At 38.9% G+C, this 17,326-nt stretch overlaps 2 protein-coding genes across 4 annotated transcripts in view; both read right to left on the reverse strand.

The window, feature by feature from the left end:
- Positions 1-3,272: 3,272 nt before the first annotated feature.
- MSMO1 (methylsterol monooxygenase 1) lies at positions 3,273-10,819 on the reverse strand. Of its 2 annotated transcripts, none has more exons than XM_084286750.1 (6): positions 10,690-10,819; positions 9,955-10,264; positions 8,654-8,802; positions 7,682-7,808; positions 5,776-5,930; positions 3,273-4,226 (listed from the first exon to the last, which is right to left on the reverse strand). In XM_084286750.1, the coding sequence occupies exons 2-6, from the start codon at positions 10,207-10,209 to the stop codon at positions 4,022-4,024; spliced, it is 891 nt and encodes a 296-aa protein (XP_084142876.1). In that variant the 5' UTR covers positions 10,210-10,264; positions 10,690-10,819; the 3' UTR covers positions 3,273-4,021. The 2 variants fall into 2 exon arrangements, with proteins under 2 accessions (XP_084142876.1, XP_084142877.1); XM_084286751.1 differs by lacking the exon at positions 10,690-10,819 and adding an exon at positions 10,635-10,667.
- Positions 10,820-11,567: 748 nt separating this feature from the next.
- The window catches only part of KLHL2 (kelch like family member 2), a 56,330-nt gene continuing 50,571 nt past the window's right edge, over positions 11,568-17,326 (reverse strand). For both annotated transcript variants that reach the window (XM_084286772.1, XM_084286771.1), the window contains exons 13-15: positions 13,518-13,658; positions 13,201-13,344; positions 11,568-12,535 (exon numbers count right to left, since the gene is read on the reverse strand). In XM_084286772.1, coding sequence (XP_084142898.1) covers positions 12,507-12,535; positions 13,201-13,344; positions 13,518-13,658 — 314 coding nt within the window. In that variant the 3' untranslated portion in view covers positions 11,568-12,506. The remainder of the gene's footprint in view (positions 12,536-13,200; positions 13,345-13,517; positions 13,659-17,326) is intronic.

Below are 17,326 nucleotides of genomic sequence, written 5' to 3' on the forward strand. Positions count from 1 at the left end.
AATTTATTCAGTGGTTACATAAATATGAATCAGAAATGGTGAAATTTACAGATGGCCAAGGTCAGCAGAACAGTGACTAAGGATACAGCAGTGCTGGAAAGTGATTTAAATTACCTGGTAAGTCAAGCCTATTTAACTGAGCAATATTTCAGCACAGCAATTAGCAAATTACACTTCAGAACAAGAGATACAAAACACAGTTAGAGCACCCTGGCAAATAGTATTGGTAGGAGCACACAGAGATCACAACAGATGGGTAACTCACCTGCACTTTCCAGCACAGCACTGTGGAATAGCTAATTTTATCTCTGAATGTTTCGACAGAAGCCCAGTGGTTGAGAGGAAGGATGCAATTATACCATCACGGTGGTATTAGTGAGAATTGAACCACCACCAGAACTGAGAGTCAAATTGGAAACAAGGTGTTGAAAACTCAGAGACAAAGCCACAGAAGAGATGTGAACAATAAAGGAAATGTCTTGCTGAGGACATGATGTAACTTGGTTAGTTAATGAGAATACAATTGAAAAGCAATTTGATAATTGTGTTCATCACCCTCGAGGACAGAAAATCAAGAGCCAATGGCAAGAACTTGTCTCTTTCCTGGGCCTGCCAGTTACAGGCTTCAGTGGCTAAGGTTTACCAGTAGGCTAAAACTGACAGGGAGAGAGGCAGCACAAATGGGACACATATTTGGAGACAGTTATAATAGTAACTAATAACTATATTATATCTAATAACTATAATCTAATATCTAATAACTATAATAGTAACTAATAACTATAATAATAACTAATAACTATAGTTAGCAATAAATAGCTGTAGCCAACCTGGAGATTTCACTGATACCATTTTTCAATATAAATTAGTGTTGAAAATCTATAAATATATCACTATTTTCTTTTAAATCATCTTTATTTAAAAGTCAGTGGTCATTAATTATAAACCAGGTGAGGAAAATAAAGTCTAACATTTACAAATATCGTACCTTATGGCAAGCTGTGCTGTAGCATAATGCAAGCTACCTTACTCCCATCAGCAGCAAACAGAGTTACTTCATTGTTGTGCAGTCCTAATCTTAACAGATCCTTCTCTCCAAGTATCCAAAAACCAAGCATTTACTTCTCATCACTCTCACAGAATTCAATTATTTATCACAGCTCGGAGGACGGTATGAGCTGTTACTTCTCACGGATAAGCCTTACTTAAACCAAGCTGGACTTCCAGGAAAAGATCAGGTTTTGAAAAATGTTGCTACCCTGCTTATTCTCCTTTGCTATCACTTTTAAGAGTTAAATCTGTCTCCTTGCTAAAGAGGATAAAGGAGACAACAGATTGTGTAAGGCTTTGTCAAGCCTTGTGAAGAGCCAAAAACTGTTCCCTGTATGTTGCTTCATTTTTATTTTTTTCCTACTGCACAAACTGTTAGTTTTCAGAACTGCACATACTAGTCTCCCACACTACATATGCAGGGGGAAAAAAAAAATCAGCAAATTCTTATTAAATAAAGGCCTACACCCTCAAATATTTAATTACCTAACACCATTCTTGATAATGCACAGAAGATAAATAAGTTCATTTACTGGTGAGCATCATGTTCAGTACTAAATACAAGAAAGGTTCTGCATATGAAAAGGTGTGGTGCTAAAGGGAGAATGCAAGCCTATTTGAGTCCTGCAGCAAAACACACCCGTGGTTTTTGAGTGCAAATTCCTGTGTTGAGAGAGGTCCAGTAAGCACATTTTTTCCAAGTTGTTTTTTTTTTTTTTTTAAACACAAGTTGCATAGTTCTCTAGGAATTTGTTAAAGAGAACCCAAGTAATCATATGCTTAAAATAATCCAAAACATAACCTATCAACGGGTATCAGAGAAAAATAGGAATCCCACTCACAAAAAAACAAAACAAACAAAACCAAGACATACACTGGCCAAACCTAAAGAGACTGTGTAAGTACTGTTACTGATGCTTTCATTACACTTGGAACTTTTTGAGGAATGTAATTTACAACTTCAGTTATCACAAAATTTTTACTGCTGTGATTGAGCTGTCCAACAGCTGATGAGACAAGCTTTTACAAGCAACTTTACCAGAGTATTTAAGCAACTGGCTAATAGTCATACATGGTGTGACAGCGTACGTACAGGCACAGACCAATGGGCTAAGAATCAATGAATAGACTCACGTACACAAGGAAAATCTGAAGCACTGAGAGCTCCTTGTATTTTTAGGGTAAGAGTTCAATACAGTAAGGCTAAGCATAGCTGCAGCTGCAGGATGAGAGTGGGAGTCGACAAGGGGGATAAAGGCAGTCTTTGAAACCAGATTAAAGAGGTTGCTTCCACCAAGGAGAGTTCAGGCTGGTAGTGCATATGGATTCAGGAAGTCTTAGGTCTGTGCTAAAAACTGAACAATACTGGGTTTTCAACTTTCACTCACCTGCCATGGCCAAGTATTTTTGCTTCCTTTCAGAAGAAAGGGGAGAAAGGGAGAACACCGTATCTCAGCAGGGACAAAGACAGAAGTAAAAGGTTGCATGTTTTTTAGTAAAAGGTTCCACAGAACAACACCCAGAAGAATAATCTGAACTAATCCTACACCTCAAGTATTATTTCAATCACTGTTTGAATGTCATTAACTTTTCTATTTTTTTGTTAGAAGCCTGATCTGATCTGCACTTCTATAGTTTTAACAAACTTCACAGGATTACAGAGGACTGTATGTGAAGCAGCATCAAGATTCAGGTGGTCTCGAGCATGGAAAAAAGCCTGCAAGCATCTCTGAAGAAATTATAGAGTAAATTAAATGACATTTGAAGTCTGAAATGCATCTGACATTAAAATACAAAGTGCAAGATGTTTATAAGGCTTTAAACTCTTCTTAAATGCTTCCATGGTTGTTTCCTGTGCAACAGACATGTTTAGAGATTAGATTCAACAATATTAGAATACTGTTTCTATTACAACTTGAGTAGTAGATGTTAAGATATTGGTTTGTGAAAGCTATAGCTTAAGTTGAAAATGCACTTGTCCCAGAAGTTGTGGCTACACTGAATAGGTCCAAGTATTCAAGTCCCTCAAAACACAAACCAGCAGAACTTACAAGATGTTCTGTTTCCATTTCTTATTGCTGTCTCTGTGCAAGTTCCACCTGTAAACTACCTGTAGACTACGATAGAAATAATGCTTCCTTATTAGAGAGATCAACAAAGTAAAACACTATATCCTACATGTTCTTTGCCACAGTTTTGACATGAAAAGTATAATACACGTATCAAACCAAACCACATTTATTTCATCAGTCACAAGTGCAAATATAGCAACAAGTCAGTTCAGCAAATTACAACACAGAAAAGAATGTAATGTAAATGCTAAGTACACTGACAGAGCAACTTCCGAGAGCAGCAAAAACAGTTTGTTCAAATAAAAACTTCTATTCTCTTTATTTGTAATCTGAAAAAAACAGTAAGTCTACATCAGGAATGTCCGCTAACTCACGTTTTTATAGGTATTCTCGTATATACAGTTCGCATTATCCAGTGTGCAAACGGCCTGTCCAAGCTTCTTATTAACAGATGTTTTGGTTTAAAGCAAATTGGATCCAATATTTAAATAATACAGTGCTGATACCAGTAAATGTTCTATTTGATATTACAAATTTAAGTATCTATATTTTAAAAAATTAAGTTCAATTTTAGAGTACATGTACAGTTCTACCTGGAACCAAAGTGGCCAACGTTAAAGATAAAACTGAACAATTTTTGCAGAAAAAAAATGGACAGACATGAGTCATTTCAGTTTTTTTGCATCTTCTTTAAATCTGTAGTTAAAATATATGCAGTACTTACATATAAAATAGAAAGCATTCCCATTAGGAAGATACTGCAGTTTCATTAGCTTTTTTTCCCTACCACTTAGTAGCCAAGGAACATGATTTCTGCTTAATACCCGATCACTATTTTGCTTTAAAGAAAAGCAAAAGTTGACTACCAGTATTAGCATCAGGATTTTTACACTGGATTTTTAGTTGGCCTTCTTCGTCATGAGCTGCTGCTTCTTCTCTTTTTCTTTATAGGCAATGTATTGAGAGTCTGTGCCAAAGAGTCTGTCCCACCACGTGAAGGTTGAAGCATAATTGCCAATAAAGTTCATGTGATGGAAATCATGAAAACGGGCCCCAGCATAGAAAGGCACCAAATGAAGAGGGTTCAGTGGAACATCATAGCCACTATGGAGGGGAGAAGGAAAAAAAAAAAAAAAAGCAATTATAGTAAGGATTTTTTCCAGATCTAAACTACATAATATAGACACCAGCTTGTCCTTTCTCTAATATCAAAGAACTTTCATTTTATAAAGTCCTAAAGCAATCACGTGAACAGGAAAACAAAACAGGAAAACAAAATCCCCTCTTCTCTTAGGCAAATGTTTCTGTTAACTATCCCACAACAGCTTTGGCACTCAGTGACCTTTTTAGCTCATCTTTCTAAGCAACACAAAAAATTTAACCAAGACACCTAGGAGATCAGAGTGACTGAATTCCTGCTGGCTTAGTGAATATAACTGGCTCAAGAGTGATGTTAGGAAGGCAGAACAAGAATCAAAATCTTAGCGACAGCAAGCTATAAACACCAATCAGCTCATCTGCTCAACAGCAGCTCAAATCATGTACAGTTGTAGTATTCCTGCTCTTAATCATTTTCTGCTTACAGCAAGTTGTTCAAGTGTTTAAAAACTCAAAATACAGAATTAAAAGATTATTAAAACCAGAAGAGTTTAATTTACAGGGATTTCAGGTCTTGCTTAGGAGTAATGGAAAGCATCTTACTACCACCTAGTGGGGAGAGCACGAGGCAATCTGTTATAAACACCTCATACGGACAACAAACCTAATTGTCAAAGACTCATACTTTGCACAAATTACTTCAGTATGTCACAACATACACTTCTCACTCTATCAGTGAGAAAACCCTAAAATGGCAATGATTTGTACAGTGAGCCAGTTATTAGCTCATGTTCCACAAAAACACTTGACACAGCTTACAATACGACACTATAAGCTTCATAATGTATTTACAAGGTCAAGTGTGATGCTAACATTTCAAAAGTGAACTCTTTCCTCTGGACACAAAAAAGAAAAGGTCATTCATTTGCGGATTAACCCAACTAAGCCTTCTTGTGTTTGCATTACCATTTTGGAGCCAAATTTGAAATAAGTCAGTTTTACTACAGAAATAAGCAGTCTTACCCTTCACATCTACCATAAAGAAATAAATAAAAGGAGTTTTTTTGTTTTGCTTTGTTTTGTTGGTTTTGTTTGTTTGTTTGTTTGTTTTGTGGTTTTATTTTTATTTTTATTTTTTTATTTTTTATTTATTTTTTTTTTTTTACTTGTAAGATGGTCAGTTGTATAGCCTAAAGTTTCTCTCATCCAGAGACAAAGCACTAAAAATCTCTTGGCTGGAGCATCATGTTCTGTAATTGATTTCTGACATTCTAATATGCCTAAGATCAACCATACACCAAACATCTAGAACTAGACAGCCTGAGACACCTAGCTCCTGAAACCCTCCTCAGGATGATCTAACTAATGGTCTATAGTACTCTTTTAATCAACGAGATTTGCAGACAATGCTACCTCAAAAATAGAAGACCATATAACTGTTCAGACTGTTATTCTGTGTACAATGCATAAAAGCATTTCAGTACAAAACAAACAGTAAAGCTTAAAAGAGACATGGGGAAAAGTAAAACTATTAAAAAAGCAATGAGGATTTCACCTGTGTACATCAATGGTTTCCATCAAGCGGCATATTACCCATGCCCAGAGAAGAATCACATGGTTGCAGAAAACAACAATTCCAATGAAGAAGCCAGTTCCGAGGATAAGCGTTTCCAGAGGATGTGCATATTCTGCTTGCATTCCAAAAGGAGACTACAAAACAATAACAGACAGGAAAACTGTCATCATCTTCCATTTTCTACACCCCCAAATCAGGATCACCACTCTGTGGTACTCTCCCCTCCCCATTACCCATCCCACAGGACTCCAGAAGGAACAGCAGAATTATACTGTGGGAAAAGGAAATGGTCTGATTGAGCATGGGCCTTAACCCAAGTGTTCAGCTCCTTGTTGGCAAACCAGGAGAGCAGTATTCCAATGTAATGACTGTGATTCCAATGGTAGCAATTCCAACCACTTCACTATTACAGTCAAAAGCTTTTGTTTAGGCTTATCATGACTCCAGGCCGAAGAAAGAGTTATTTCAGGAATATTGAAGTGTTTGGCAAGCTCCCATCAGCTATGCTATGCATCCAGTCTTGGAAGCAGAACAAAGCAGAAGGAAGCCAAAATACTCTCAGCATCAGGATTCGCTTGGAAAGGTATTTAAAATATAAAAATTATATTATATATATATTAAAAAAAAAATCTCTTTTAAATAAATTCCTATCATAGAAAATGTTATGAAATCTAAAAAACTTTTCTTATATATACACCAGTCATTCCTATATTTGGTTTACCAGGAAAGAAATTCCACAGAGAGTTTTCAGCAGCGGAACAGATATAGAAATATAATAATTAAAAAACAAAAAAAAAGTCAAACTTACACCTTCAACATTAGGTTATTGGAAGAAAAAAATAATCAAGTCCACAATGTGGCTTAAGGATGGTTTAGAAGTAATCAGCTTTTATTTATCAGGGAAAGTTTTTTAGTGAAACAGCCATTAGCCTACAGATCACTTCTGTGGGAACTGCTGGACACACAAGAACACCAGCCAGAAACTGCTCCTGCTAGAAACCTGAGGGGCTGCCAAGAGAGAGAGGAGAACAGTAGCTGCTGCTGCAGACATACATACACGGATGTGTCTGCTTGCACAAATCCATACCGAGCTTCTTTATTATGAGCAACCCATACAAAGCGTCCCAGACACAGCAGCCTGCAATTTACCTCAGGCACGGTATAGCTGATATGCTGAAACACAGCTCTGGGCAAACAGCAGCACTGAGCCCAGTGGTCCAGAAACAGTGCCACTGAAACAGAGAGGTATTAACTACACCGTGTAAGCTCAGCACAGTGCCACCTCCAGTCAAGCACGGCTCATTACCTTGTGCTCACTGTCAGCTTCAATGCCGGTAAATGCAGAACCACCCAAATACCTCTGTGCTGGGAGCACTGTGTTCTCAATGCATCATCACACGACTACCCATACTGCTTCCAGAGCTACGATCCTCACCCAGATCAAGTGCGCTGCCCAGGTGATGCGGGCACCCAGGCAGTGCAGGAGCAGCGTGTGTGGACAGCATTCTGAGGGTTGCTGCACCCTGGATGATGCCCAAGGGGTGGAGAACTGACAAACAAAGCCAGAAACCTACCATCTCCTCCTCCCCTAACAAACAGGCTTATAATAGGTTTTTAAAAGCTTGCTTTCCCCCAGCTCAACAGATAGGATTCAACTTCAGTAAGAACTGAGTGCACCCTATCGTTCTCATAAATGAAATAAAATCACAGGAGGTGATTTCAGAAACAAAATGGATGACTGTTTTGACAAAGAGCTCAGGAAAAGACATCAATCTCCCCATCAGAAGGATGTAAAACCCTTAAGTCTGCAACATAAACCCTTTAAACAAACTGTATAAATCTGCATATACTAAAAACAATTTAAAAAAAATCAAGGAATACGTACTACAAACTCATGATGAACCTTATGGATGTACTTGTATATTCTCTTGTGATGCAACAATCTGTGCAGGAAGTAGTGCCAGGCATCCTCAATCACTGCACATCCGAAACACTGGGCAAGCAGAACGTACCTTCAAAAAATAGAGAGGTATTAGCTGATACATACTAGCAGATGCACAGTCTTGAAACATGAAGCAGTTTAAACACTAATAGGGGTAAGAAACTTTTATGCATGTTACTGACTAACAGTGCATTGATGCTACCTTTTTATATAAAAATACACGTTAGTCCTCTCACCTATCAGCTCATCTGTTGGCATGCTGGAGCTAACATGCAGCATAGCAAGCTGCCATTTCACTATTATACACATGGTCGGTAACAAAACTCCATGGTGTGTAGGTAAGACCTAGATATAGAAACCATATTTTCTGTCTGGTGTAGACAGCTGATAACTCTAAAATGATTATAAAGAACTACTACAGGGGGGAAGGAGGGTATAACTTTTTTTTTTCTTTTCTTAAGTATCGAAACAGTATAGGGCAAAAAAAGAGGAATGTGGAACAGGTTCCTCGCCCTGGAAGATTACACTGCTGCTATGAAATAAAACAGCATGGGGGGGAAAGAAACACTGAGGAGGAATCACTGAGAATCAAAAAAAAAAAAAAAAAAAAAAAAAAGGCTAGATTAAGAAGTCGAACATTTACACCAAGCCATTATAAACCTTTCTTTGCTTCCATAAACTCCCCCCTAATTTCCTTTCCTCTCCAAACACCAGAACAATTTGGGGCCACTTAAGAAAAAAAAAAAAAAAAAAATCTACTAAGCTGTACAGCAGATAAGCCTGTGGAGTGATTAGCAAACACAGTTTGTTAGCCAAAAAAGTTGTGTTATCATCATGAACTTTATCACACAGTATTTGTTAAATATATAACTGTACTCCCCACTCAGCATGAATATAAGTGAAATATCCACCTACCATCTAGGCATTTGTTCCCATTCATATGGAATGTTAAAATACTCTGTGAAGTAATAGGTGCCACAAATTAGAGGAAGTTGAATGAAAAAGTGATTGAAGAGGAGCGTTTTGAAACACTTCCACTGTTTTTCCCATGTTTCTGGTTTATCCTAAAACAGAAAACAATCATTTGTGTTAGGCACCTTTAATGTGTATAGCTGAACTGCTGCAAAAATTACTTCAGAGGCAGTTTCATTTCACCTTAACAGGTGAGTAGCAGGTCATTCATAACACAGATAATACAAATTACATGGGATTACATTCAGATTCAAAGGCTCTCATTTTTCTAAGCAAACTTTTTGTAAAAAGTGTCTATTACCAGAAGCTGTCTTTGCCAGTCACCTCAAATTATTTTTGTTAGTTCAATATTTGTAATTAGCTAGAACATTTCAGATTCAAAAATTTAACACAAATATACGTTAACTTTTCTTCTTCACGCCACAGAACTTATTTCCATAGCTTAAAGAATACAAAGATGAGTTGAAGACAAAAGCTTGTGAAGAAATACCCTGACATGAAAAAAGAGTTTTTGCAGGGAGACCTTTTACCAAGTATCACAGTAATTTCAGGAACGGATATTATTTCCTTTCCAATTAATATTAAAAAGAACCTGGGGAAGACAATCACCTTTAGATGCCAGATGCGCCTTTGCTTCTCATTAATAAGCAAAACCCAATTAAGAGCGTGCAGTCTGTTCTAGACTTTCTCCATCATTAAAACATTTCCAAGTCACAAACATGCGCGCTGACATATTTCAAAAGGCACACTTGTGAGCAAATAAGCACAACACACAACTCCTTTAAAATTCTAAGTCTCATCTCTACCAACAGATATTACAATCCCACTGTACCTTCCCCTGTTGAATTTGCTTGGGGAAAATTTGACTGGGTTACCACACAGACTGACATACCCTGTTCTCTCTACACCACCACAATGGACAGGTCACCCTCCCTAAAAAATAAAAAAATTAAAAAAAAACTTATGGTTTAGTGGAGGGCTGTTAGCGTTAGGTTGGAGGTTGGACTCGATGACCTTGAGGTCTCTTCCAACCTAGAAAATTCTGTGAAATTCTGTGAAATTCTCCGAATCTCCTTATGTTCATCTCCTCACAAACAGTGTAATTTTTTGTCTCTCACTTCCAGGTTGCCCATAGTGATAGAGACAAACGTGTTCACACGAACTGGAAGCTAACTGCAGCCTATGCCCTACTTCACACACTCCACGAGAAATCAGGCAACGCGAAAACCACGGCCCTGCCTCACCTGTTGGATTTTATACTTCTGCATGTACGGTATAAACTGAAAGACAAATCCGGGCACGCAGAGCAAGAAGTACGAAGCCTCGTGAACTATGAGCGACCCCCAGGTGGCGATCTGGAACTTGGTGTAGTTGTCCAGCATGTAGTTCCACGCATTCTTGAAGGGCTGCTGCAGGGGGTTGTCGGGCAGGAAGGAGTCGATGTACTCCACCGCCAGGTAGGCAGAGTTGAGGATGTTCACGCTGTCGTTCGCTGCCATTGCTCAGGCACAGACCATCACAGTCGCCCTGCCCCCGCAGCTCTCGGCGAGCAACCTGCCAATTTGGAGGGGAGAGGCGCAGAGAGCGGTGAACCCCAGGGCAAAGCATTACCTCAGCTGTTAATCAACCGGGGGTGAGCGCGGGGAGGGGAGGGCAGGTTTGGGAGGCGACTGTCCCTCAGATTTCGGGATCTGAGCAAGGATAAGGGACGATCGGCGTTGTCGTCGCCCACGACTAACCAAGCGCTGTACCACAGCGGCGAGGAGAGCTCCAGACCGGGCTCACAAATGCCGCTATCCCGGGTCACCCCGGCACCCTAGGCCGCAGGCAGGGGGCTCCCTGCCACCCACCCGCCCCGGCCGGGTCCCCTCATGCGATGCCCGGCGCCTGGCCCCCTCCGCCGCCCGCCCGCGGCCCCGCTCACCCGCAGCAGGACTCGAACCCGCGTCCCTCGGCCCCACAGCCCCCCGGCCCCTCACCTGGGCGCCGCCGGCAGCAATAACAAGCGCCGCGCCCGCCGGCTCCTCAAGCGCGCCCGCCCATTGGCCGCGGCGTAACAGCCGGCGCGGCGCCCATTGGCTGGCCGGCGGCAGCGGCGGAGAGTCAGGCGTGAGGAGGGCCGGGACGCGGCCGCCGAGCGCGGGCAGCGATTGGCTGGAGGCGTGGAGTGAGGATAGTGAGACCGCGGCGCGCGGCCAATGAGGCGGGGGGGACGACGGGTGACGTCAACGACGTGATGGGGAGGAGACGGGGCCCGCTGCTGCGCAGAGGCGGGAGGGGCGGGGCGGGAGAGGCCACGCCCCCTGTGTAATGGCGCCTGGGGAGGCAGCGCCGGGGGAGGCTGAGGGGAGGCTGCGGGCACGGGCGGGGCTGGGAGCCGGCCCCGCGCCCCGCAGAGCAATGCAGGGGCGGAGGCTGCGCCACAGCCCCCGGGCGTAGGCGAGCAGCCGCTGGGCTCGTGCCTCAGCTGGCTCAGCCATCAGCCGGGTGTCACTGCGCACGTAGCGCCTCCTCCACAGGAGCTGACACGGGCCCGAAAGGGGCAAAACGTGGCAAAAACACAGCGTGCAGCACCAAGCAGCACCACACGCTAATGCCCCGCGATCCGCTCCGGTCACAGTGGTCTCCCCAGACCTCTCGTGGGGGAGAGCCGAGTGGTTGTGAGGCTCGTGGGGACAAAGAAAGCTTGAAGCAAAGTGTTGGCAGTAGGAAACAAAATACAAATTTTTATTCGAAGAAAATATCTCGGATGTGACAATAACTTTGGTCATGGTAAAAGGAGGCCATCCAGGAACGAATCAAAGTCAGCTGCTCTGAAGAGCGTGGCCACATAACAGTATATGCAGATAGTAGGTAACAGAAGCTAAGGTTACACGCATAAATAGACCTTAGTACCATGCAAGTTTCAACTTAATTTCATACATTCATTATAAATTTTCAGTTATTTTCATGCCAAATTGCCTTTTGCATAAAAAGTTAAGAAAAGTTACATTTAAATGTGACCAAAATTGAACAGAAAAAAAAAATCGTAAGTACGACAACATTTGTATTAAAAAGATCTTGAAATTACACCTGTTCAAGAATCGATAAGCCATCTCTGATCTCCTTCAGTGGGAATTAGTAGTGTTAAGCATTGTTAAATATCAAAAAATACAACTCTGTTTTACAACATAGTACCGGCATATTCAAAGTACTCTGCCAAATTTTAAATAATAAAATCAGTTTTTGAAGAACTTCAATAGAAAGCAACTTATGCTCACACATACATATGCACGTATTATAATTATGTAACAAAAGGTTTATAAAAGGAAACAAGTTTACCCCATGCCAGCTTGAATTACTGAGGTGGGATTTGATACCTAGTATGAAGACTGACGGTTCATTTCTTTAAATACATTTATTAGTCTCTGGAAAAAATAAGACAAAAATTTACTTTCACCAGAATACACACCATTCTTCACCGACGATCTGTTTCTCAGTCATGACTGACACAAGTCAGTCCTTATGAAAGTGGCTTTTGTGTTTGAATACCTTGCAATAAAAAAAAAAAAAAAAATGGTCCACTAGACTTCAGAAAATTCAATCAGCTCCTGTTCAACCGCAGAATAATCCTACGCATTGCTTCTACCTAGAGTAATCTTCATAATCCGTCATCTGTAATTGTAGACAGTCACGTCTTCCACTGTGACTCAAGGTGCAGCTACAAGTAGAGAAGTGCTTAGATACTCAGTCACTTCAAATACACTTGTTGAAGACTGCTTCTAGTGCATAATCAAGTTGAAAATCCCTTTACTGATCATAATGGTTTGTCAATAACTGTAACACCTAGAGCGAAGAAAAAATAAGACATAAATCTTTAGGTAGTATTTTCATTGGAAAAAAAAAAAGTCAATTATATGCTGCAACTAGCATAGCATTGAAAAACAGCACATTGGCATCAAGTTTTCATATTTTCCATAATTTATCTGACAGCAAGTTGTCTGAATCAGTGCAGCATTTTTGAAAGTTTCTATGATTTGAAAAAAAAAAAAAAAAAATCAGCCATTGCTCAACTCTACTTACACTTACAGTTAATACATCTTTTACATGAATAACTCATGTGAGAGACTGCAGTTATTAAAGATTCCTGAAACAACCCTCATTTTCTAAATAGCAAATCCCCACACAGAACTTCAGAATTGGACTCCCACAGAGTAAGACACAGTTGCAAAGCTCTTGTTTTAAGAAAAAAACTGGTCACACTACATTCTTCTTTCTGACTCATCACTTACGTGCTAAATCCCTCTTGAATACAGTTTAGTACCTTTTTCATTTTAGTGAATAGTTGTTTGAATTCAAAATTCAAAATGAACCAGCAGATTCTTCATACCCATTCTAGTATCTTAGATTTTATTTTAGACAGTAGTTGGTTTGAGGATTTTGCCAAATATCACAGCTACTCTTCAACATATTGTAAAAAGCCCATTTAAAGAACAAAAATTGTACATTACCTGCATAGCTCCTTCCCGTGCTCATACAAGATGATACAACTGTCCATTTATCAGTTGTTGGATTATAATATTCCACTGTTGATAAATTACAGGAACCATCATCTCCTCCAACTACATACAAGAGACCATTTACAGCACAAACACCTAAAGAAGACAGGAAACCAATTGTGAAAGTTAATATTTGGTTTGTTCCCTTCATTGAATCATATTTCTATGCTGTGATGACATCAAAGCAGCAGAAATCCATTTAAAGGAAAAGGAACGTGCCATTCACACCAAATTATACCACTGGTATTTGAAGTAGTTGTTGTGTATACCTGCATTCCTTCTGCACATGTTCATATCTGCAACCTGCTTCCATGTACTGGTGACAGGATCAAACACTTCCACACTTTTTCTTACCAAAGGACCATCATGACCACCTACTGCATACAATAAGTTGTTTAACACACCAACACCTGTAAATAAACAGAAGGACTCAAAATTAACTGGAGTATGGTTTGACTGATACAAAAAAGAAACAACAAATACATCCTCTAACATAAATCTCTCATCCAACGTCAGGAACTATTTCAGAAGACATTTGAGAGAGGAAACATTAAAGCAAAGGACAGCAACTAAAGCAAGACACTGATAAAAATGTCCTGCATGCCCAATACAGTTGTAGCATACAATGACCAGAGCTGTTCTGCAACACAACATTTAGAAAACTTTGGACAAATAAATAAATAAACAAATGTTCAGGAAAATTAGGACTGTTGAAATTTAGGACTAATTAGAAGTGACAGTAAATGACACAGTATGCTCGGGCAGCATATGGCAATTTGACAATATGATAAAGCATAAGTGAATTTTTAGAAAATAAGAGCTATACACTATGGAGGATAAAAACTGAATGCATAGACATTAAACAATAGGATTGTTTCCACTGAACTGCTGGAATACCTTATAAACACATATGAAACATATGTCAGTATTTTGGCATTAGAACTTGTGAGGAATGGACCACAAAGAGAATTAAATATTGCTATTATGAAAGCATACTGAAAAGTACATGTCCATATTTAAGATTATGAAACTCAAAGCATGAGACACAGATTTGTTAATTAGTTCTTAGAGGGCTCCATGGAAAGGGCACAAGTTACGATGTCTATTAAAAAGGAAAGGAAACAGCAAATATGAATAAAAAAAGATCAGTTAAGACTTTCTGAGAAAAAAAAAAAATACTGGGTTTAAAAAAAATGTTTTGAGACCTTAAAGGCCAAGTGAAACATCTCCGAAAATATAACACTTAGACTGTGTTTACAGGCCATTCCTATATGGAAAGAGAAATGATTCCTGATGAAGTAAGAAAATTATATTTTCTTACTAAAAGGAATGGTTTCAATAATTAGAAGAAAAGGGGAAGTGAACACGGAAGAATTAATTGGTACTACAAATCTGAAAAATAGCTTCTTAATATGACACTGATTTATAAATCACGCTATCTAAAGCTTCATCAGTGACATTCACTAGTGATATTTCCCTGTATCCATCCCAGTTAATTTAATTCCTCTGTGATTGCTATTATTTCTAGCTATCATGTCACAGAACAGTTTGACAGCTTTTCTTTCTCCCACTCTGATCTCACTTTATTCGACAGGATAATACAACATTCATCTTTTGTAGCATTAAACATTACAGAGATAGAAAGATAGCTTCGATTTTTAGTTTAAATGTGTGATGCGATATAGATCAAGTAGCTAAGTAAAAGAATGTGCTTCATTGTTATTTTTCCTCCCCATTTGTTTTTTGGGTTTTTGTATGTGTGTGTGTGTTTGTTGTTTTTTTTTCTTTTTTCCCTGTATAATTACTGGCCTTCCTATTTAGTGTATATAGTTTTCCTTCTGCTACATTGCCATTTTTTATTTAGCAGTTCCTTATTTTTAGTAACATTCTTCATTTCTTGGTTTCTTCATTCTCTCTTAATCCTACACCTGGGTTCCAAGTCCTACCTTATTTATTGCTCCTTCCGTCCGTACCTTCTTGTTGCTGTCTGAGTTCTGCTCTGTTCCTTTTCTTTCCTGTCCATTTTTTAGCCTTAGCTGTCTAATCCCTCCCAAATGGCCTATATCTGGATCTGAGATTCCTCATCCCAGTGTGTTCCTATAAACAGATCTGTCCCCACACTGATCAACTGAGATGCAATTGGTACTAAAGAGTAACTTGGGGTTAACCTTTGAAGTTGCTTTTGAAAGAAGATGAAGCAGGAGGAACAGAAGAGATGGGTGTAAGTTCCTGGAGATGACCAGAGATCCATAGATTTAATGCAGGAAACAAAATTATCTTTAGCTGGTCCAACAGCAGGACTGCTGCCAGGTGAAACAGTCCTAGTGTTTTGAGATATCTGGTTGCTACAGCCAAGCTCAATCAACAGTCATGATTTTCACATTACCACCCCCTCCTCCCCCAAGTACAAATAAAATGTTCCATGTATTTAACAGAGTGGCACTCTGAACATTGATTCTTTTCCTCAGTTATATGAATCTGAAATAACTGACTAGATTTACCTTTTTCCTCTCTGTCTCTTTTTTAAACAGCAACAGAGCTGAGTAAACAACCAAGGTCCTGAACTGTAGGGCAAGTAAATGGGGGAGAGCAGCAGAAAGATCCCTGTAGTTATTGCATCTAAGGCACTACATTTTAGGCTTGTAGAATTAACTCAACATCAAAAAACAAAGTCAAATATCTAGACCTTTTTTTTTCTTTTTTTTTTTTTAAAGAGAGAGAAAACAGGGTTGCTGGCAAATTGCAAAATGAACCTTTGTCAGAACCAACCAACACTATTTGTCTTTACAATGATTCAAGTAATTTGCCCATTTTATGTAAACATTTTCCTCAAAACTTGCCAATATTAGACAACTGCCTTACTGAAACCCTGGCTGTTTTTTAATCCAGCATTTATTAACAAGATAAACAAACTGAACTAGAAGTTTCAAAAGACAACCATGTTTTATTAAGATGCACTATATTGTGCTTCCTTTATTAATGGGATGTTTTGCATTTAAAAACAATCAAAATGTTAATTTTTAGCAATGAGACCTATCAGCTTGCTGATTTTGCAAGGATGTTAACTGAAATATCACCACCTAAGTATTTTCATTTTAGTAATGATGTTAATACTGTCACGTAAAACCTACTGAAATAATTTGGACTGACTTTAAACATTATTGCACAGATTAAAAACTATTCAGAGTTGATAAATAAAGAATAATGGGAGGCATTATTATAATGTAAAGCTGGGACAGCTATCAATCATGTACAGAGTGTACTGGAAGTTCCTCCAGTTTTATTTGTAGCAACATCTCTTTCAATTTTGAAGCACATTAACACAATCTGGTGATATTTGAAAGGTGTTGCTAAAAAGCACCACTGAGTACTTGGCAAAAAAAGCGATCTAAACAATTGAAAAAAATAAGTGTAGAAAAATATTACAATGCAACATGACTTGAAAAAGTTCAGGTGAATGCATCTAGAGAAATAAATTCAGCAAGCTGAAAAAACCTGAAATACGAAAAGACAAATAGAGGACAGTGAACAGTAAATGCGACTTGAATCCCTAATAGATAATGAAAATGCTAACGTTGATTTGGAGCTCTGGAAACAACATTTCATTAAACAAGAGCAGAACATCACAGGCACTTTTGATGTCTCTGAAGAGAAATATGCATACTCATAATCCCAAGAGGGAAAAATATATAAAAATAAAGAAGGGATTTTTAAGATTATAAAGAAATAAATGGATATACCTTGGCTAAACGATAAGGAAGGATAACATGTAGTAGCCTATACATATCCAAAGGATGTGAACATCAGGTGATGAGAAGAATTACTGAAGATGAAACAAAGGGTACATAAGTGGAAGTAATACGATGAAACCAGTAATACAAACTTAAGAATGAACAAGGACAAAATTTCCTGCAGTGAATCAGAATGCAAAACAAGTCCTCCAAGGAGATGGAAATCTAGTCACAATTCACATGTAAAGTCCACTACTAGAAAAATCAGACCTATACTGGCAAAGAGACATCTTTGAAGACATGATATTTTCTCATCCTGAACATCCAGATTTTGATAGTTCAGTATT

This window comes from Netta rufina, assembly GCF_964035555.1.
Source record: "Netta rufina genome assembly, chromosome: 4".
NCBI lineage: Eukaryota > Metazoa > Chordata > Aves > Anseriformes > Anatidae > Netta > Netta rufina.